The sequence below is a fragment of the Barbus barbus genome (genome assembly GCF_936440315.1).
Source record: "Barbus barbus genome assembly, chromosome: 30".
Taxonomy (NCBI): domain Eukaryota; kingdom Metazoa; phylum Chordata; class Actinopteri; order Cypriniformes; family Cyprinidae; genus Barbus; species Barbus barbus.
The window spans coordinates 11,034,615-11,057,863 of NC_136758.1; the positions used below are offsets into that span (position 1 = coordinate 11,034,615).

Consider the following 23,249-nt stretch of genomic DNA (forward strand, 5'->3'; position numbering starts at 1 on the left):
TGTAGGATCAGAGTGAGATCAGATAGGACCACCAACTGTTCTCTCAAGAGGAGAGTCTGTGCAGATAAAGATGGCTCAGAGAGCCGAAGCGTCAATCTGCTATTACAGGATAAGCCCATACCTGAAGGGACTAACAAGATCATTGAAAAAACACATGGAGCAACAACCCAGGAGACTAAACTTCCTCAACAGAACTATTGTTGAAATGACAAGTCCTTGAACCACAGTCACAGTAGATAGCACATTTGTCTGAGAATGGCATAATTTTCCAAAACATCATTAGATGGCATAAAAGAACACATTTTTACATTTAGTAATAATATGAGACCAGTCAGACCATATGTTTGCTGAGGCAGGCATCACAATTAATATTGTACTAGAGTATGGAATTCAAACACACTGCATGATTTCCAACTTGCAGATGATTAAAAAAGGAGAAAAATTCCCATACACTTTGTGTAAGGGCTCTCTTTATTGATTGTGGGGATCCTAGAGTTCCATATGCTGACTTAATTCACTTTTAAAAGAGTAGCCTAAAGTTAGCATATGTGGCCTGAATAGCCAGATGCCTTTCCAATTGCTTGAACTGGGTCTTCAATATGTCTCAAGCACCTCTTGAGTTTAAAGTTTGAGTGATCAGATTGATATTTTCTTGCATGCATCTTGGAGGGTGTTTACACTTGGTATTTTCATGATTCAGTAGACATCCGGTCAGTAAAATTGCATGACGTGATGAAATCTGAGTACTTCTATGAAACTTAAGCATTGATTTAGGCCAGCAAACAACTACCGAAAAGGCCTAGCAACCACACAAAACACCCTAGCAATTCCAACCACTCAGAAAGCACTAAAGCTGTGCTTTTCATCTCCAACAAATGACAGAACAGAAGTTATTCTTTTTCAGTGAGGATTAGTATGGGAGCTTTGTTATGTTCTGACCGAATGCTTATGCAGAATTTTTTGATTTCGATTTAAGCTTTGGATGCATTGAAATAGTTCAAGTTTTGCTGCTAAGACTGTATGTGACCACCTAACAGGATGTGATGTATTTTAATCAAAACCGCAAGTGTGAGGTGAGAATTACCAACACTTTTGAACTAAAATCTTAATTCTCTAACACTATTTCTGTAGCCTTCCTGTAGCTGCAACAGTAGAGAATGGCACTAGCAATGGTCATAGGTTTGTCTTAAGGCCGGGACACACCAAGCCGACTTCAAAGAACTAACGGCGACGAAAGCCGACGGTGTTGTTGCCTCGTGTCGGCAGCGTCGGACCAAAAAGCTGCGCTCGAACACACCGCACAGACTACAGCTGACGGCAAACTAACACGCGTTCTGCGCATGCGTGAGAGGAATTAACGGTCTATATATCAGCAGCTATCAATAGTTTATATTCGTCATTCAAAAGGAGAAACCAAAACAAAGATATATGAGATAAACGCAGATAAATGAAACGTAAACAAATCAGCACTTGCTTACCATTTTGAATATTAGTAATGTTGATAACTTCGTAATGTTAGTAATTAGTAATGTTGATAAAAATCATTTTAAGCACTCATGTTGTTATAAAAACATTCACGTATTAGAATGATTGGGAAAGATCACGCAACATTTAAACAGCCTTCTGTCTGTACTGCGTTCATTTACGTGCTCATTTTCATCACTTTCGCTGTAATTCTCGGGCACTGACTCGTTTGCTAAACTGAACATCCAATCAGAGTTCTCCCTCTCGCCAACGGCCCCGACGCCGATTTAACATGTTGAATCGGGCAAACTGCCGCCAACGTGAGCCCGACGAGAGCCGACGAGTGGAACACGCCAAACAAACTAGTCGCCGTCGGCCCGACCTTAGCCAACGGCCGACCGTCGGCTTGGTGTGTCCCCACCTTTAAAGTGTCAAATACATAAGTATAAAATTGGCGATTATAATAATTATGTCAGATATAATTAATACATGATCATTTACGTTGTTTATCCATAGTAAACCTGCCATGTTTTTCTTTCAGACACTGTAAAAAAAGAAAAAAGTTGAGCCAACTTAAAAGTTTAAGGCAACCAGCTTCAGCAGATTTTTGAGTTCTCTCAACTTATTTTTGTAGGAGATTCTCAACTTTTTGTTGTATAAACTTAAAACAACAAGTTGAGAAAACTCTGCTGAAGCTGGTTGCCTTAAAATTTTAAGTTGGCTCAACCTTTTTTTTTTTTTTTTTACAGTGTATTTATTTATTGTACCATGATGGATATAAAGAGAGAATTATGGGTGGGCGATATGGGACCAAAATCTTATATCACGATATAAGTAATTTTATATTATGATAACGATATAGTTATTTTTGCTTTTAATAAGGTTTTTATGGTCAAAGTTTTTGATACTAGAATTTTCTTAATTCTTGTCACCAGTGTCAATATCACAAAAATACAAGCCTAAAAAAAGAGGAAAAACTCAAGCTCATTGAAGATAAGTAAGTAATTACAAGAAACCGGACAAAAACTACAATAAATAAATGCTACATGCATTGTATAAATTAATCAAAAACATTGTATATTAGTTTTCACTGTGTAAATTAAATTTCTTATTAAAGTTACAAAAGTGATTTAGTCAAGAGCAGTGAGAGATTTTCTCTCACTCTTGTTTAATTAACATGAATAACAGACAGGAGGAATAATAGGCAGCTTCCCCTTTAAGACCGAACATCCAGATCCAACTGCTACACATTCATTGTCTTTTTCAGCTTTTTACTTTCACTTAAGACCTAAATGACTGTGTTTACTATGAAACTTGCAAAGACGGGCATTTTCATACATATAGGTGTGTGTTATTAACTGTTCAAGGCCAGTAAAGCAACAAAAATATTAATGCGCGCTGAGCAGCGGATTCATGTGTGCGCTGCTCAGAAACAGTCTCATGAGTGAGTGAAGTGACATTCAGCCAAGTATGGTGACCCATACTCGGAATTCGTGCATTTAACCCATCCAACGTGCACACACACAGCAGTGAACACACACACACCGTGAACATACACCCGGAGCAGTGGGCAGCCATTTTATGCTGCAGCGCCCGGGGAGCAGTTGGGGGTTCGGTGCCTTGCTCAAGGGCACCTCAGTCGTGGTATTGAGGGTGGAGGGAGCGCTGGACATTCACTCTCCCCACCTACAATCCCTGCCGGCCGGAGACTCGAACCCGCAACCTTCGGATTACAAGTCCGACTCTCTAACCATTAGGCCACGACTTCCCTCATAGAAAGCACGTGCGCATACATAGCACTGTTGTTTGCATTTAAACCGCTTAAAATCATTTGTTTTTAAGCCGCAGTGTAAAAAAAAAGTACAAACAGTACATTTTTGTGACCATGGTGCACCGCAACATGACGTGAGTACATAACTGTGATAATGGCGATAGTCCAAAATCTCTACTGGTTGACAAACTTCTACCGGTATATCGCCCACCCCTAATGGAGAGTAATATTGGCTACATGGGCAATATAAAAGTTCTGCACAATCTGCCATTACTGGGGGGCAAAACGCAAAATCGTATACAAATGTTGGAAATCGTAGAAAGAGGGCTTAACAATGCCATTGTAACCACAGCACCCTAGGAATGACCTAGCAACCTCCCACAACACGCTAACAATTCTCTTGCAACCACTGTAACATTGAGGCAGCGAGATTTGCATGAGAAAGCTCCACTCATATTGTCTTCAGAGATCTAGTTTCAGTGTGCATTTGTACATTATGCATATCAAGACTTTGAAGTGGCTAATTTAACAAGTTGTTTTGTTATTTTCATTACCATCATCTGTACTGGAGATGACCTTGTCAGCCTCCACTTGCAGCCTTCTGAAAGACATTTTGTTTACAGTCACATGGTTTGTGTTAAACAAAACAATTACTTTTCTGTTGGACAAGATTTGCATACTGCCAATCAAGTCAGTGTTTAAATGTGTGTGTGTGTGTGTTTGTCTTCCAGGGCTGTGGTGTAGTTGTGGAGTGCAATGGAGGATGGGAAGCCTGTGTGGGCGCCCCACCCAGCCGAAGGGTTCCAGCTGGGCATGATAGTGGACATCGGTACGGATGCGCTCACCATAGAGCTTCTCAATCAGAGAGGAAAGGTAAGACGACACCTTTACTGCCCTTGAAAGGCATCCTGTTAGCATTTAACCAGTGACCAAGCCGGTGGCAGCCATTGATTTTATGCCATATTGTCATGCCTCATGTGTTCATACGAGGGAAAACTTAGCTTAGTTGCTAAGCACCTTTAATGCCCTATCCATCCACTGAGACCAGAGTACCTCAGGCGACCATGTGATCAGCGTTTCTGCTGACGTACTGAGTTTTTCCCACCACATGCTTGATTAACCTCATGATGTGTATAAAAGGCCTCCAGGTATCTGAGCAATAGGTAAAATGTGAGAACATGTGTAGGTGGAATAGTGCTGTGCCATGTAAGGGTGTCACTTGCAGGGGCTTTGAATTAGTAATGAGCTCTACCTGCTGCAGGTGTGCGGGTCACGTTACACTCAGGGTAGGTTCATTAGACAAAAAAAAAGCCACCTGTGTCTCAGCTGCTTACACGCTCCCTTAGAGACTATAGCAGTGTGTGTGATATTTCTGAAAATGAAATACCTGACAAAATCACCTTGCGAGGACATTCTCACAAGAACTAAATAATGTAATATCTCTTGTCTAAAAGTGGTGCAAGGGTTAGGGTTCATCTTTAGGAACTATAATTCATGATGTGGCATCCATTTTTAATGGATCTATTAATTTATTCTGAAATACAATTCATACTGTACATGCGATAACTTAAAATATGCAAGAGGTTCATGAAATAACATCTTAAGCTTATATTAGTTATGTATATTTTTTTTCTTATTTAATAATAATAAATGATACAACTTGCTTATTAAAGTTGGCATGAAGCAACATTTGCGATGATCTTTTCTTGCTATATAGTGAAACAACTTATTGAAAAAGAAAAAATGTAGGGAGGGACTTTGTTTTGTCCATGAGGAATCGATTAGATTGTTGTCATTTGCTAATTGCTGTGATCTCATGTGAGTGACAGATTGCTGGAGGGAACTGATTATTGTTCCTTCCCTTGTGCTGGAGCACATGTCACCAGAGAAGAGATGTCAGTGCAAAGGGGATGGGAAGTCATCTTGATTAAAGATTACAAGGGCAAATGAAAGGGGAGGGGGGGGGGGGGGGGGGGGGGGGGGGGGTAGAAATGTGCACGGATAAATCATGTAGTCTATAATAAACACTGCAATATTCCATAAAAATAATAGTCCATTTTGAGTTCATGGTGATGTTAATATTTGAAACTAAGTCATGTGTTGAAGCCAACATGCAGACACATGCACACAAAAGAACAGAACAGGAAATAATATAGATAGGATGCCTGCAAATCCTTATAACTATGTGTCAAGGTCAGTAAGTCGCTGTCAAAAGAATGGCAAAAAAAAGAAGATATTTTCAAAGTCAGTTGTAAAATGTCATGTGGTGCAACTCCTCAAAAATGTTTGAAAATATAATTCTTTAAAGAAATTAATAGGATTTATAATATTTTTACCTGAAATAAATGATTTTTAAATGGCACATTTTAATAAAAAAAAAAATCATAACATTTCTTAGAAATTTTTCAGAACCATATGAAACCAACATGAATTCAAAGATCATATTTCTAAGAACTGTTTAAAGCTACAGGTTTTATTTTCATTATCATTAACTCTCTTATTTGTCATTGGCACATTATCTTTTATTAAACAAAGGTGAACAATGCGTGATACGTTCCCACTTGAATATATCAAGGTTGTGTGTGTTTTTAGGTCAAAGAGGTAGGTGATATCTATGACATTGAGGCAGATAATAACTTTCCTAATGTAAATGGCTTATATAAAAGTGAGGGAGTAGAATAATGTAAAGCAGGAAAGTCAGCAGGGATGAGATGGGTTTTCTGGGAAAGGTCAACCTGTCTCATCTCCCTCTGAATAACGCAGCGGTGTGATGGGCAGTTTTGGGTGTCTTATAATGTGTCATGTAATGGATTTCGCAGCTTATGTTCTCACCTTTCACATTAACATGACTTTACTGTTTCTTCTCTGCATTATGGCCGCCATTAGACACAATCAATCATGGCTGACCTAGCACCGCTCTTCGGTGTCATTTACTCAGTCGTAATGTATGAAGACCTTGAGTGTTTATAGCTTTACACCTTGCTGAAAGTAACCAGACAGAGACGGAAATGAGGGAACAAACGGCTGCCATCATCTACTTGTTTTTTGTCCCATTAATCTTCTGTGTGGTTGTAAATGCTGTGTGCTTTTAATAATATGGATAAATAGTGAAATGGGTCAATGTAGGCAGTTGTTGTTAGGCCAGGTTTTTCATTTGGCCAGATGTCACAAAGTTCAATGCTCATTTTGACTTTGCAGACGTTCCTGGCTCCCATCAATCAGGTCTTTCCTGCTGAGGACGATGTGAACAAACATGTTGAAGACAACTGTAAGTTTATAACTTAGTTGGGGTGCATCAGCCATTAGCATCACGTAAAATAGTTAAGCTTATGATGATATTCTCAAATTTACTTGGGATATATTTATTTACATGTTTATATATTTACTTCCAGGTTCTCTTATGTATTTAAATGAGGCCACTCTTCTGAACAACGTCCGTGTCCGTTACAGCAAAGACTTGATCTATGTAAGTCAAATTCCTGTTCTCAATTTTTGTTTTCCATCACTTCTGTGCCCTTTTCCAAGGCCAAAACTATGCAATAAATTAACAGTTTGAAGTTTTTAAAGCACCACAGAACCTACATATGTAGGGCTGTATACCTTGGAGAACCTGGCGATACGATACATACCTCGATACACAGGTCACGATTCGATACGTACCTCGATACAGAGCTGTCTCGATACGATTTGATACGATGTGACACGATTCGATACGATTCAATAAAAATACATGGGCCAGAGCCAATTAGTTAATGCTGAACACATTTACTCAACAAACAGAACTCTGCATTTTTCTTCAATTTATTGAAAACAAAAGTGCATTATAACAAAGTGCATTTTGCTTAAATATTTGCAACTTTAAGTGCTCTGATTAATTGTACACAAATTGTATTAATCTGGAAATTACCACAAGTCAACATTTAACTTTCCAAGGGTACAGTCTGAGCTCACACAAGCACAAAATCTTCTTCTTATTATTCTTAACTTCTTATTAAATCTTCTTATAATTCTTTTTTGTGACACCATGTACTGCCATAACATATTTCACTATGAAATCACTTAAATGCTACATCTTGCTTTAACATTTTCCATGAGTTTTTTTGAAACTCGCGGGCGCCGCTGCGCCCCCTAATGGCCGGGCGGAGTATCGATACTAAGGGCTAGAATATCGATACTGTATCTTTTTTTATTATATCGGTATGCATCTAAGAATCGATATTTTGAGCACACCCCTATACATATGTAGTCTCTGCATGTTAAGCTAAGCATTTAAATTACACCCATAACTTGAATATGTATAACAAATTGACTTCCTAACTAATTAAAGCTTCTTCTAATGAAACTACACTTTAAATTTTAACAGATTTTGGGCATTAAATATAAAAAAAATGCATGATGCATTCAAATATTTTGCTTAACAATCACCTTGGGGCAGTGTAGGGCTTCCAGATTCACGCTAAATTCCGTAGATCTCATTGGCAGGCATGCCTGCAGGTATGGAGCTGATGGGCATGTTATTGTCGTGCTCCAGTAGCCCTTATTAGCCTCTCATCTGAGAAGACGGCGGTCCCGCTGTCAGCGTCCGCTCATCAGCACAGCGCCCGAGCCTGTCAGGAGACGGTCCAGGCCCTGCCCTAGTGTGACTGCACGTCTCAGATGACCCAGCTAATCCTGCCCAGACGCTATCAAGTTGCCCAATGCACTTAATTAGGTCCGGTTAGGTAGCGACGCTCCACACAGCTAACCTGAAAGCATGAGGCTTTTAAAGACAGCGGTTAAAACTATTGTTGGTACTTCAACCACTGATCGGTTTGTCCAAAATATGGAAGACTGCAAGTACAAAATCACACACATAACAATGAACGTTTAAATCTTCTCTGATCATGTGTGTGTTTTATTTCAGACATCTGTGGCTAACATCCTGATTGCTGTGAACCCGTATTTCGACATCCCTAAACTCTATTCCCCAGAGACCATTAAGAGCTATCAGGGACGTTCTTTGGGGACACTTCCTCCTCATGTCTATGCTATTGGTGAGTGGGCACATGAATATCTGTCTAATAGGACACTTGAGGATTCCGTTCTAAGACTTTCTTTTGTAGCTTTTTTTTTTTTTTTTTTTTGATTAGCTACAGTGTTGACAGCAATTTTAACAAACTTCTGTCTCTCTCTTTCTCTCTCTGTCTCTGTCTCAGCGGACAAAGCCTATAGAGACATGAGAGTTCTGAAGATGAGTCAGTCCATCATTGTGTCTGGAGAATCGGGTGCTGGAAAAACAGAAAACACAAAGTTTGTTCTCAGGTATGATAACTGTCTATTCATGGAATGACTATGCATGGTCCAAATCTAGTCGGTTTTGCTATACCTGGCAGGGGTGGTGAAATTAGGATGATATTTCTTTTTAGACATAATAAATAATGCAATGTAGATATAATGTAATTTTGAGACATTATAATTATAATTATAAAAATAAATATTATGGTGCCTACGAAACAAAACAAAAAAAAACTGTGGTTTTCATTTTTGTGACTTGATTTCATGTTGCAGTGCTCAGTAATGTAAATGGTAAGGAAATATTTTTTATGATTTGTTGAATGAGTTTTTTCAAGTTAATCACACATCTGTTTAATTTCAGGTATTTAACCACATCTTATGGAACATGTCAAGATATAGATGAGAGGATTGTTGAGGGTAGGTTTACCAAAGACACTTTTAACTGGTTGTGTGTGTACAGTAGTGTTTGATTTTTGCATACAATGCAAAATCTGTTTTTAAATAATATGTCTGTTCTGTGCAGCCAACCCCTTGCTCGAAGCTTTTGGAAATGCAAAGACGGTCAGGAACAACAACAGCAGCCGTTTTGGAAAGTTTGTGGAAATTCACTTTAATGAGAAGGTGAACTTTCTCTTTACTCTGAAGACTACAGTGTAATCTTCTAAGACTCATTTACTAAGTGCGTTTATTGTGTCTTCAGAATGCAGTTGTGGGTGGATTTGTCTCACACTATCTGCTGGAGAAGTCTCGGATTTGCATGCAGAGCGCAGAAGAGCGAAACTATCATATATTTTACAGACTTTGCGCAGGGGCATCGGAGGACATCAGGAACATGCTTCATCTCAACTCTCCGGACAACTTCCGGGTCAGTTTCCTGTGTATTGTGTGTCAGGAAACTTGAAAGCATTTTACAAAGCTTAGACACTCTGTTTAGCAGGAAACTTTAAGACTCGGTAGTATAATTGGTGTGACCATAGCAAATAGACTGTATCAAAGCACAACTGCAGGAAGTGCCAACTGAAGTTTTATCAAAACAAATAAAATCCTATAAAAACTTAGTTTAGGTTATGCGATTTCAGGCCTTTGTATACAGTGAAGCGTTGATGTACCACTAGATGGCATATTTGCTTTATAATGCTTATGAATGTATTTCTGCAGCTTTTGGTCTCCTATATTAACTTCCCTCATTGTGTGTTTGTGTTTCACTCAGTATTTGAATCGTGGCTGCACCCGATACTTTGCAAACAAGGACTCAGATAAACAGATCATGCAAAACAGGAAAAGTTCAGAGGTATGTTTGGGAATCTCTGGGCCAGTGAGGTGCAGAGTCTGTTTCCTCCTTCCTGCGTTCTGATACACATTTGTAGAACATTTGAAGTAATTAACAGCCCTTAGCTGAGCTATAGTAAAGAGATCAGATTCGTTTTTGGTGTATGATCAAATCCTTGCCTTTTTCTTTGTTAGTGTAGTGAAATTAAGACTAGAGGACATGCTGAATGAACAGACCTTGACCGCAGCCAGAATCTCTGAAGTTGCAGCATTACCGTTTTGCCTCGAAAATAATTTTTTACCCTCAGAAATTAGTTCACGTCTTTGATGAATTATGTAAAGTGTAATAAAATCCAGCGTTGTTGTGTTGTTTGCACACAGCTCTCTCTTGAGACCGAGCCCATCAATTGATGTTATTGTTATCAAGGGCCATTATTATAAATCATCGTTGTGTTGAATCCCCCTGGAGGTGATGAGATATTCATTAGCTGCTGTTTCTGTTGGTGCAGTAGCTAATTTGCTAGCTCAACACTGTCTGTTTCACTACATTGTCAGATGAAAATCTGAAATTAGTTTGATACCTCAAATTCGCAGATGTTACTTTTGTTGTTGTTTTTTTAAATACTTTTTTAATCATCCTTGAACACTTGAATATCTTGAGTTTGAGTCGATATTAGGATATTTATGCAATTCAATTTAAATTCTGAGATTTGTCTTCGCTTAAGCTCTGGTCCAAAACCTAGTGAGCTGTCATATGCATCCTAACCAGAGAACCTTATAAGTGACTGATTTGGTACTCTCTACAAAGACAGGCAGTCCGCGGCACACAAATAGAATTCAAATTGACTCGCCTGACAGTTTTTAATCTATGCAGTTTCAAATCTGATTCCAATCTTGTTAAATCGTGATATAAGGAATGCATTAATGTTTCTGGGTCCAAGTCTCTATCAATTTCAATTACGAATATTATCGCAACAGCCATTTTTGAGAAATGTATATTTATATTAAGCTAGGCTTTTAAAAAGTCATGGTGTCCTGGACACCAATAGTTTAACGATTTATAAAAGGTGAATCTCTGTATGGCCATCTGAGACAGCACAACAGCACAATGTGAATGTATTTTATCACCATTTATTCTTTGCTTTTGGCTTCTGATAAGAGTGTTTAGACCTGGAAATGGTCACACGTGGTGTCAAACTTAACAGGTGGATAGAGTTAGATTAGCATGCTTCTAAGCTAACAGCACCATACAGCATGCCGTCCTTCGGACGGTCCTGACTCTCTGTGGTCATTAAAAATCCCAGGATGTCCTTCGAAAAAGAGTAGGGGTGTTACCCCGGCATCCTGGCCAAATTTGCCCATTGGCCTCTGACCATCATGGCCTCCTAATCATCCCCATACACTGATTGGCTTCATCACTCTGTCTCCTCTCCACCAATAAGCTGATGTGTTGTGGGCATTCTGGCGCAATATGGTTGCTGTCGCATCATCCAGGTGGATGCTGCACAATGGTGGTGGTTGAGGAGATTCCCCCTTTCTATGTAAAGGGGGGATAAAAAGTACACACGAATATATAATTTTTTTTTTTTACATTTTTAGTGATACTTTTCAGAATTGAATAAGATTTCATCGAATTTATGATTTTTGTTCAACTTACTAGCCATTGAACTCTGCATGTGTAGAGTTCTCTACCTTAGAATTTGGCCAATACTGTTTTTTTTAAAGTGCCCAGTGGTTCTCAACCTTTTTGACTTCAAAGCCTCCTCTTTTCAAAGACAATATTAAAAGGCCCCCATGATATTTTTCATACCTACTGTATGCCATAATTACAAAGCTATTATTTTTTTAACAGAGAAAAAGAACTATAGTAAAGTAATTAAATTAAATTATTATAAATAATTTAAACCATTAAATTCCAGAATATTTTCTAGTTTTCTAGATTTCTCAGCAATGTCTTCCCAGTAGGAGATTTTATATATATTATATATCTTTGTTTGTTTTTAACATACTTTTTCACAATGCAAATCTAAAAAAATATATATAAAAGATATAGAGTTTAATTTGATATTTTGACACGTTTTTGGTTGTTCATTTGCAGGTTTTTTTCTCTTTTCTTTTTCCTCTTAAATCTTAAATTTTTAAAGATTTTATTAATTTCCATTTTAAAAGTCATACACTTAAAATTAAGGAACAAATTAGAAATACAGTGTAATCTTATTTATTATTATTTTTAAATGTTTTAGCTTGTTTTAAGACTTTTGTCATTAAAATGCTACCTGTGTTGTCTTTGGAAGAGAGCACTACTGTACTTTTCTAGCCATTTTGTTTATATTAGTAGGTTTCTAACTGAATATTATGTGTCTTTGCCTTCCCTGATCTTTTTAAAATTCAGGATCATAAGGTGATGTTTTACCAGTTGGCCTTTCTAAATGCTTTTCATGCTTTACATTCTTCAGCTTTCTGGGTTTCTGTGCATGAAATTGGACATTAGTATGTGCATGGGTCTGCAAGCTAATATGCATGAGGCTTTCTGTGTGAAAGTATTTTTGTAAGGGTAAGGGATGCTTTTAGTTATGGTTATCAAACAGCGTTTATGCTTTGTTGTGGTCAGAGTGGTGTAATCTGCTTTGTCATCAGACTGCAGATAATCAGTTTGTCAGTTCACCCTTGTATCCTTTAAACACAAAAAGAGAAATTTTGAAAAATGTTAATGTTGCTCTTTTTTAATGCAACAGCAACATAAAGCTTTCATCAAACCGAAAATTTACAGAAAAACAGAAATGTTTAATACGAAAGGTGATTAATTGATGACAGAATTATATATATATTTTTTGGAATATGACTGTAAGAGAGAGTCAAAAAGGAAGTGCTGGCCCACTCTGACCCTCAGGTGTGGTTTGTTTTATTTCCTCCTTTCTTCAATCAGAGATCTAGATCTGTGTACAGCCCTTCAGTATTCATTTCTGATCTCTGATTGTAGCTTCAGTGCCACTGTGTTTTCTTCTCAGGTATTGCAGTTCATGTGATGCATGGATAGTGTTGTGTGTCTTGATGGTCCTTTGTTTCTGTAGCACGGGAAAGTGGGTGCCCTGAAGGACCCTTTGCTGGATGACCTCGGAGATTTCAACAGGATGGTGGTAGCCATGAAGAAAATCGGCCTAGATGACACAGAGAAGCTCAATCTCTTCAGAGTGGTGGCTGGCGTCCTTCATCTCGGCAATATCGACTTTGAAGAGACAGGAAGCACCTCTGGTAGCCATTCATATTGTACCTGTAGAAGAAATATCTTCATCGAAGTTCATCAAAGATTTAATGTCCTAACCCATCATGATGTGACAAGCATAAAGTAATTTTGTATCCTGCATAAAGTGACAAAGTCACAACCAGTCAGATCATATTTGATGTTTAATATGCGACCAGTGAGATTTCACTCTATATCTATTGGAATACAGCAGAACTAGAAACCAAACGGCTGATAAAATGTCTTGTGTCGGTTGCAATTATGTCGGTTGCAAAGAAAGAGATGGGATTTATCGCTTGATGCTTTGTCATGTCATGCTTGGTTTAGAAATTTTCGGTTTCTTTCAGGATAAGAGACTTCAAAATACAACCAATTTTGCTTTTATACAGAATTTTTTACCATCTGCATTCAGTGAGGGAAGAAATTTTCACTGATGTCTGAAGTGTTATTTTATTATTTTTCCAGCTCATGCACATGTGCTGATGTTCTCCTCATTAAACTTCCTCACACACACACACACACACACACACACACCACACCCAGCCCTCCAACTCAAAAGACCTCATTAAAGATCTGCTGTGGGGGTAACGGGGCTCTTTCTAGTGTTGCCAGACGAGCATTCAGGATTTGTTTTCCTCTTCTGTTGAAGGTACAACACCTTTTATCGCTCTGGTCTGCTCTATTTCTCTGCTCACAATGGAGCTGCTGTTCTGAGATACTTTCTGCTGGAAAACACAGAGCCTAATGTTACAGAGGTCTTACTGGAGACCTGAAGACTATTATGATTGAGCACATATTTTTGAAAAGGGCTGAGATATGATAGGAGATTGAAGGAGTGTGCTTTTATAGATTTGTTTTTTGCACACTTTTAGCTCTTAGACAGCACTGATGAGTCAAAGACACGATTTCTTTTTTTTCTTCTTCTTTTTTTGTGTCTATTAATTTTAGTCTTCTATTAGTACCATGTTTTTAATTTATAAATAAAAGTTCTTCTAATTTGTTTTTGATGGCATGAATTTAAAAAAAAATGGCACAGTGATACAACTGTCCTGATATGAAGAAAAAAAGCCTCATTAAAAGAATGCAATTCCTGTAAAAGAAACCTTTTTTTAAGTACTTTGGCATAATCTTTTATTAGCCTATGTGGAGAATATTTTATTTAGGGGGAAAAACAGTGAAACGGTTTCATATAAAAGTATTTAAATAAACCTGAAATCCATGTTATGTGACAACTGCATAAACATGCAGCTAAAATAAAGTAAAATAATAAAACATAATAGAAAAACAACAAAAACATAATATCATAGAGGAATTCTGTGGACTGTCAAGTCTGTCAAAATCAGTTCTCAAAATATCAGGTATTTTGAAATCAACATAAACGCAGCAACAAAATTAAGTCCTTTGTCTTCTTAGACCGTGTATAATTGATGCTGACATATTTTGATCGATTTATTCAACAGGAAAATAGGTCATTAACAGCTTCGAGAGCATCAGTACATTGAAACATTTAGAAAGCTCTGCTGTCTAGAAGCAGGATAAGAAACATGATGAGCCACAGCTTAAAGATGACCATTAAAAATTTGCATCTGGTCACAGGTGGCTGCATTCTGAAGAACCAGACCAGTCAGACTCTGGAATACTGCGCCGAGCTCCTGGGCCTGGACGAGGACGACCTGAGAGTCAGCCTCACCACCAGGGTCATGCTCACCACTGCAGGGGGCGCCAAAGGCACAGTCATCAAGTGAGTGACCCAACATGTTTACCTTAACATCTGTACAGCCACTGACACGCCACCTTTGTTTTATTTCTCTGTTTGCATCCAAACGATGATCAAAAGACGATCAAAACGTCAGCACAGATCCCTGCTGGTATTTTTCACGCTCTCTTCACATTTCAATCTTTCCCGTGATGCGAAACGTCTTCTAGTATTACATTTCATCATTGCACCCCATTCGCATTCGCATAACTGTTAAATGAATCCTCCGGTTGCCCGCTCACAGACGAGAGGAGAGCTGAAAATAGCTAATCGCAGCTTTTCCATTAGAGATATGGTCAGTATAATCAAATGTGGCATAGACTAAATTGGCTGAGGGACCGTAATAGTCTAGTTGCCATCCAAAGTCTTCTGCATTTAAACGGACGTATTTCTTTTTATTGATTACGTAAGAGAGAAGGCCTGAGGTATCAAGCAGCTTTTTCCAGACCGCTCCACTACTGGTTAAAGATAAGACTCAGGTTTGCAATTTTGTGAAACAAAAGCCCAGTTCTTCTCAGCTTTCGCCATGCAAAACCCACAGTCCAATTACTGCACATGCCAGTTGTCGAAGGAGAGAGCAATTGGAAAAACTTGATTGCCTCGATTGAATCGTACGCTCCGTTCTTCGTCACCCAGGTGGGGTTTTATATTCTGCGCCGCCTGAATGATAGGCCAGCGCTTGGTGGATTAATATTTAACCGAGCACAGATGCTGGTCTGGGAGTGTTTGCACTGCATGAATAATGGATGTTTGTCTGAGGGAGTGGCCTGGGGTCTTTTAGGTGTGATGAGAATCAAAGTCGCAAGAGGTTTCACTGCCCTCCTCATTTGACTGCGAACAGATGCACAACCACGTACATATGCAATATGCGTTTTATGGAAAATTATGGAGACTGTATTCAAACAAGGCTACACTGACCCTTGCATTTCACAATGCTAGACATCGGAGAGGGCAGCAGCTTGTGCCTGACAGAGCTTCATTTCAGAGGCGTATTGTGATTTTTCAAAATCTGTTAATCGCTACAAAGCAGGTGACATTGAGAAGGAAGATCGCAGCAGCGTCTCGACACACGCTTCAGAGGGAATACACTAATAGCATAAAAGCGAGTTAATGAAAAGCAATCTCGCAGACTCAAGATCGTAGAGATTATTGTGAGCCAGGTCCAGCTTTTATTAACTGTGCAGGCAATAAGAGTCACACAGCAGGTATTCCCACAGCGGGACGGCGCCGTCGAGAGAGCAAGAAGGCTTTATCATCCAGTTCTGGAGTTTCAGTTCGCTGGTTTCCGTACGCCTCCTGAGGATAGTGGTGGAGCCGTTGTGTCTTGTGATTATGAGCTGCTTTGCTTTAACAGGCGTGTGTTATAGAGATTTATTGTGTTTTCATGTAATATCTCCGGCCTGCTGCATTTCAAGCCCTTTAAGCTTCACCGGGATTTCAAGTGCTGTTTGTTTTGCGTGTATACATTTATCAAAGTTCCCATTGCAAAATAAGTATGAATGGAACCTTTTCCCTGTGCTGTTTTCTGTTTAATTATGTAATTAATCTGCAGGAGGGCCATTAAGTCGGTTTTTATACACCTGATGAACAACAAAGCAGAAAAGGAGGATGTTGGAATAAATGATTTTGCATTTAAATGTATCCTAGGCCTTTTAGAATCAGTTATTTGTATACTATAAACAAATGTGACCCTGGACCATATATACCATGAATATATAAGCTTTCCATTGATGTATGGTTTGTTAGGATAGGACAATATTTGGCTGAGATACAACTATTTGGAGAAAATCACCTATAAATTTATCCAAATGAAGTCCTTAGCAATGCATATTATTAATCAAAAATTAAGTTTTGATATATTTACGGTAGGAAATTTACAAAATATTAGATAATTTTGACCCATACAATGGATTTTTTTATACTGTCTGAATTTACCTTTGTCCTAATAAATACAAGTCCCCCCTCAAAAAAACAAAAAAAAAACCCAACAAAAAATGAATTTTCTCTCACATGTTGTTACCAAACAATTTCACAGATGCTTAAATTTATGGCTGTAACAGCCGTAATTATATATTTTCCTCTGTAAAACCATAGAAACACACTATTGTCAGGTCAAATAAAGTCAGTGGAGATATTTCAGCAGCCTTGAGCGTTTGCAGTCATAATGGAATTGAAAGGAAAATAAATTACATTTTGACTCGAAATGATTTCTCGTTGGTGTTCTGCTTTCCCCTAAAGTGTTTTTACACATTTTGCTTAGAATGGTAAAACAGCAACTGTCTTAAGAGTGCAAAGTTGGACAGAGTAAAACAGAATGGACATGTATTGATGAGGCGGCATTAGCAGAAGCCCTGGCCCAGATTTTGACTCCTCCTGTCCCACTTTGCTCCTCTCCAGGGTGCCTCTGAAGGTGGAACAGGCCAACAATGCCCGTGATGCCCTCGCCAAAGCCATTTACAGCCGGCTCTTTGATCATGTGGTCAAACGGGTCAACCAGTGCTTCCCCTTTGATACGTCCTCCAACTTCATCGGCGTGCTGGACATCGCTGGCTTCGGTGAGCCCGAGTGATAGCCACAATGGACGGGTCACGTTATCTTGACTGAATTACTCATTTACTAGTGGCTCTTACATTTTCAAACCAAATGTCAACCTGGTGCATAGGAGAAATGAGACAACCTAGTCTAATTCTTATAAACATGTTTTATGACTATCATCAGCTTAACAAATTGAGAGATTTTCTAAATTAATATGGACGTCAGAATTTTTTGGTATTTGAATTTGGAAAAGTCATGCACATTCTTAAATATTTTATTAATGTTTTAATGATTATTAGTTCTAATTACAATTTATTAAAAATGATTTTCAGTGAGGTCTCAGAGTTTTGGATCCCACCATATGTAACTACAGCTCTTTCTGGGCTATTTTGACTTGCATGAAGCAGGTATATTCTGGATTAAAGGTCAAAATTATTTGTCAAAAAATATTTAAAATGAATGCACTTACTTTCTAATTATAATAATGATAATAATAATATTAAAAAATGGGGGGAAATGCTAACAAATAAAGATAAAGGAATATTCTTGCAATTAAAGTCTAACGTAAACCTGCAAAACAGTATGGGGTAAGCGTATTTTCATTATATATGTGCATAACAAATTTTTTGGGGTATTTATAAATCAAAATGATGTACCATTGTAATTGACAGCAAACGGATGCTGTCTGTTGATAGACGTTAACTTGTATATAACTTGGAATACTCATTAAACTTTAAAATAAGCACAGTGTGGGATATGTCTCATTGAATATATAGAAGATGAAATGATTCACTAGCTATTAGCTTGTCTTATGCAGAAATAAGGTTGAGAATATGCTGTAGGATTAACGATAATTGGCTCTCACTAACAGTGTCTCTCTAATAGTATAATTGTTAAATGCATTTAGAGATATACCTAGCACATGAACCATTAAATGCTTTTTTTATATTTCTGTTCAGAGTATTTTGAGCACAACAGCTTCGAGCAGTTCTGCATCAACTATTGTAACGAAAAGCTGCAGCAGTTTTTTAATGAACGCATACTGAAAGAGGTGAGTCATTGGTGTTATTTGGATTTTTAGTATCGATCAGTGACTGTATCACATCAAGCCATTTTATCTTTCATTGCAAGCACACAACTGTTCCGATTGAACAATTCCAGTTTAACTACTTTTGAGACGTTATTGTTCCAGCAGATTAAGTTAAGCGTTTTCCCACTTTCAGCAAAAATTATGCTCTTATCTTGTGTTTTTTTTTTTTTTTTTTTCCAGGAGCAAGAGCTGTATCAGAAAGAAGGCCTGGGAGTGAATGAAGTTCATTATGTTGATAATCAGGACTGCATAGGTCAGTGTCCCTTTGGCTGTGAATAACAATGACCATCCTCCATTCCATTCATTACGGGATGCACTATGGCCCATAGTCGCCAACTTAAATATAATGAAGTCTTCCGCACGTGGAAATGCTAAGGTCTTTAAACCCAATGTTCTACAGCGCAAATGTAATTTATTCTCAAATTATGACCTTCAGAGGTCAAATAACTGTTCCCAGACGACAACATTGTTATTTGTATATATATCGCCATGTCTGTTACTCTGGACAAAACATGCCGCAGATGAATATTCCAGCAGAAATTCATGCTGGGTGCCTGAGTTAACACAGGAATGAATCCTGGGAGGAACCTCTCTCACACTTGAACTCTCTGGAGAGATTTTAGGAGATGAGATGAAGGGCTTGCACTGTTTTAGTTTTTTCATGCCGGCTTGAGGAGTGCGGTCTGACCCAAATCACCCTGTCAGAACAGAAAGTCAGTTCAATCTCAGGACACGCGGTGAAATCTTTACCCGGTTCACTGAATGCAAATACCATCACCAGCCCGATCTGTGTTGTCTGGAGGTATCAGAACCAATGCCTTTTATCTTTTTTTGTCGGTCTGTGTTTTAAACCCTAACGACTTACTGAAGATCTTCCTCGTATGCATTGCAAAAGAAACCACCTCTTTTTTTTTTTTTTGCCCAAGCTGTCAAATCTTAACAGCTTGTGCGAGTATGCACAGTATGCAGGTGTGTTAACATAACATCTCGCATCTGATGGGGTGCAAAAAGTAGGCACACAACACCTGCATCGCAGATGTCACTGCTTTTCCTAAGGGAAAGACTTGCTTTCCTTTCGCCAGCTCTGCTTTTCCTAATTCTCTCGATAGTGATGAACACATGTCCTTGTGACTTCCAAATGGATGCGTAGGTCCTTTCCCTGCATGTCTCCTCATCAATCACCACACATTTATACTCTGGTGTCTGCTCATGCAAATACATGACTGCGCTTGCGTCCGCACCTCTCTCACCTGCGCACGTCTCAGATGAATTATGCATATGACGGATGCCTTCGCACTGATTATCAAAAAGGTCTATGTGAGCCTACAGACTTTGCATTCGTCCATTAAACTTGCTGAGTTCTACTTCACTTTGGATAATACCTTCTGCAGGGGGATTGAATATATTAATTTACTATTCGACTCAAATTCATTTGCATGAAAAGTTTCTGTCGTCAGCCCCAAACTTCTCTCTGTAACTTTATTGCTTTGCAGATCTGGTTGAGGCAAAGCTGGTGGGTATCTTGGATATTCTGGATGAGGAGAACCGTCTTCCCCAGCCCAGTGATCAGCACTTTGCAGAGGCAGTTCACAGCAAGCACAAAGATCACTTTCGTCTCACTGTAAGATATGGTTTGGTTCTTTCCAGCAGCCACTACAAGATATCAATGAAAAGTTTGAACTACCAGCCTGCAGGATTAGTTGACAGTTTATGCTTAGTTTTGGACCACATACCATTTTTTTTTCACTTTCTGCATTATATTAGTCTACCAGGGAGGAATTAATGTGCTTATGTTTAATGAAAATACAATGTTGCAATGCGTAATTAGGCTACCTTTTCTGTATGTGAAATGTTATTTGTTACTTTATTTCTTTTGATTTATGGGGTTAAATATGACCTGGGCATTCCTTGACAGTTTTTTTTTTGTGATTTACCCTGACATTCCATCAATGTCAAGACCCAAATATGAAGGAAGTCATAAAAATACAGCTGCAAAGATGGATTTTACTGAAAGTTTAATTCTGTGTGGGCTGGTTTTTCAGGTGCCCAGGAAGTCAAAGCTTACAATCCACCGGAATTTGAGAGATGATGAAGGTTTCATCATAAGACATTTTGCTGGCGCCGTGTGCTATGAAACTGTAAGGTCCCAATTCATTTAGTTCATTCTGAGTCTCTTTTTGTATGGAAACCATCTTATTGTTTTAGTTCTGTAATGTGACAATGTTTAACATAAGTTAATTAATTTGTGCCACACTGTAAAAACAATTGGGGCCTTGGGGGAATCCCTTTGGTAAAGTTGTTGGTTTTTTTGTGAGGTTGACTTTGTGTTTATTTCTATGCCCTGTGGGTTTTGTATGTATGTGTGTGTGTGTGTGTGTGAGCAGACCCAGTTCGTGGAGAAGAATAATGACGCCCTCCACATGTCTTTGGAGAGCCTGGTGTGCGAGTCGAAGGACAAGTTTGTCCGGGATCTCTTTGAGAACAACTCCAATTCCAAAGACTCAAAGCAGAAGGCTGGCAAACTCAGCTTTATCAGTGTGGGAAACAAATTCAAGGTGAATCTGTCCTTATGCTTTGAACTTCTTATTCTCCTGATAGCCAGGAAACACATTTTGTCAAAGGTGTTAACAGGCCTGAAGATATGACAAAAAATTTAACTCTTAAGACTGCAGGCTTTCCAAAGATTAGGAGTTCCTCAAGGCTTTGTCTTTAGACCGCTGTAGATTTTGTTTGTGGGGCTATATATTCATTAAGTTGTTTTCTTTTTGTTCCTCTTGATAGATGTAAGTTTTAAAAGCTTTTGTGAGTGACATTTTACCTCTTACCTGGTGATCTAATTCCTTTCCTTCTAACTGTTGCCCTTTCTTCATCCTCCTCTCTTAGACCTTCTCCTGTTTCTTCAGCCTTTCCCTGTGAAAAGTTCTGGGGCTGAAATAAATATGTAAAGAGAAACAAGGAAAAAGTGAAAAAAACTGAAGCTTTTGTAGGGTAAGCCTGGCTGAAATATTCAGTACCGGCACCACAGGGTAAACTGCAACCTCATAAACAAATGCAGATCTTAGTTTTCTCCCACCCTTCTCCTCCAGCCTCTTTCACCCACTTGGTCCATTGCCATGTCTTTGTGCGAATGTGACTGCCACATTTTTGTTTTCTGTTATAGTTGTTTGTCATGAAATCATACACAAGAAATTTATACTTTAAGAGAACCTTCACTGTAAACACTTCACCATGTCATTTATGTCACCATTATATATTGAATTTGTAGAAAAGATCTTCATAGTTGGACCAGTCACTGGCATAATGCATGTATGTTACTTCCTGTATGTGTCAAAATGTTTGATACCATTTGCATGGCAGCACAACTCTACAACTGTGTGTAAACTGATTTTTTTACGAAAATATACTCTTAAATAAAATGTACAGGACTCACCCTCACATTTCATTTCTGATTAACTTTTATAGACCCAACTGAACCTTTTACTGGAAAAGCTACGCAGTACGGTGAGTAGTGTGTTATTTATTCATTTTAAAAACGTTGGCCACTTGTTTTGGTTATTACCGAGTGTGTCTAATGCATGCCACAAACCAGGCGGCACAGCAAATGATGCAACGTGACAGTTGCTGATTTATGGCACTGGTAAATGGCACATTAAAATGAACAAAATGTGCTTGTTTGCTTTACATGTCAGGAAGATGCTATCTTCCTGTCTAAGTATGCCGTTCTTGCCTAGAATATGCTCTGTGGACCCTTTTCTCAAACTGTGATGATCCAAAAATTAAACCTAGCAAACTTTTTATATTTTGTTAAATTATTGAATGCATATGTTAAACACTGTGTTATATTATACTGGCATTAAATAACAAACAAAAAACTAGTCAGTGCTGCTGCAATTATTTTTTTATTATTATATTTTTAAATACAGTTGCTAAGGAAGTGGCTGTAAATTTTACATCGTTGTCTTTTGAATTTAAAAATGCAAAAAATGTTTTTTATTTTCCTGTTGCAGCAGTGTAACAAAAAATATTGATACAGTCTCTCATTTACACTAATGGTTAAACTATTTTTTTTTTTTTTTTTTTACATTTATTCAGCAAGGATGCATTCATTTATTTTAAAGTGGATATAAATGTAATAATTTTTTGAGCACCGAATCAGCATATTAAATGATTTCTGAAGAATCATGTGACACGGAAGGTTGGAGAAAAATAGTTGAAAATTTTGCTTTGCCATCACAGGAATCAATTATATTTTAAAATGTATTAAATAAAATAAACAAATTAATTTTAGGTTCTAATAATATTTCACAATGTTACTGTTTTACTGCATTTTTGATTAAATAAATGCAGCACTGGTGAGTATAAGTTTTTTTTGTTTATGAGTCTCTTATGTCTGAATGACAGTGTACCTCCTAAAAATGATTCAGTATGTGTTTCAATCCCACATACAGTATATAAAAAGAGTCCAATGTAGACTAAATCCTATGTCATTTAGTCAAAGGTCTTTTCATGCGGTCTATAAACAATATTGTTTGTTCTCTGTTAAACTATAATAACTTCTCATGTGTATTTGTTGAAAAGGGCTCTAGTTTTATCCGTTGTGTGAAGCCTAATCTGAAGATGGTGAGCCACCAGTTTGAAGGAGCTCAGATTCTGTCTCAGCTTCAATGTTCCGGTATGTATATGATTATATAGGTGGATTTTTTTTTTTTTTTTTTTTAGTTCCCAAATCATCTCACTGCACTTGTGGTAATGCTTCAAATATTTCAATTTAAGAAAACCCATCACAAATACACAGTGCTCATCAGTCGCAAGCTCCCTTTTAAAACAAATCCCGATATTGCCTATGGAG

General features: G+C 38.0%; 1 protein-coding gene across 1 annotated transcript in view; it reads left to right on the forward strand.

The window, feature by feature from the left end:
* LOC306850612 (unconventional myosin-VI) overlaps positions 1 to 23,249 on the forward strand; it is a 56,141-nt gene that overhangs the window by 8,765 nt on the left and 24,127 nt on the right. Inside the window, exons 2-20 of the mRNA XM_079386327.1 lie at positions 3,967 to 4,108; positions 6,434 to 6,503; positions 6,628 to 6,701; positions 8,139 to 8,268; positions 8,431 to 8,536; positions 8,871 to 8,926; positions 9,033 to 9,130; positions 9,210 to 9,374; positions 9,720 to 9,800; positions 12,850 to 13,030; positions 14,616 to 14,760; positions 17,173 to 17,330; positions 18,270 to 18,361; positions 18,581 to 18,653; positions 19,894 to 20,021; positions 20,443 to 20,538; positions 20,785 to 20,955; positions 21,863 to 21,901; positions 22,979 to 23,072. Coding sequence (XP_079242453.1) covers positions 3,992 to 4,108; positions 6,434 to 6,503; positions 6,628 to 6,701; positions 8,139 to 8,268; positions 8,431 to 8,536; positions 8,871 to 8,926; positions 9,033 to 9,130; positions 9,210 to 9,374; positions 9,720 to 9,800; positions 12,850 to 13,030; positions 14,616 to 14,760; positions 17,173 to 17,330; positions 18,270 to 18,361; positions 18,581 to 18,653; positions 19,894 to 20,021; positions 20,443 to 20,538; positions 20,785 to 20,955; positions 21,863 to 21,901; positions 22,979 to 23,072 — 2,074 coding nt within the window. The 5' untranslated portion in view covers positions 3,967 to 3,991. The remainder of the gene's footprint in view (positions 1 to 3,966; positions 4,109 to 6,433; positions 6,504 to 6,627; positions 6,702 to 8,138; positions 8,269 to 8,430; positions 8,537 to 8,870; positions 8,927 to 9,032; positions 9,131 to 9,209; positions 9,375 to 9,719; positions 9,801 to 12,849; positions 13,031 to 14,615; positions 14,761 to 17,172; positions 17,331 to 18,269; positions 18,362 to 18,580; positions 18,654 to 19,893; positions 20,022 to 20,442; positions 20,539 to 20,784; positions 20,956 to 21,862; positions 21,902 to 22,978; positions 23,073 to 23,249) is intronic.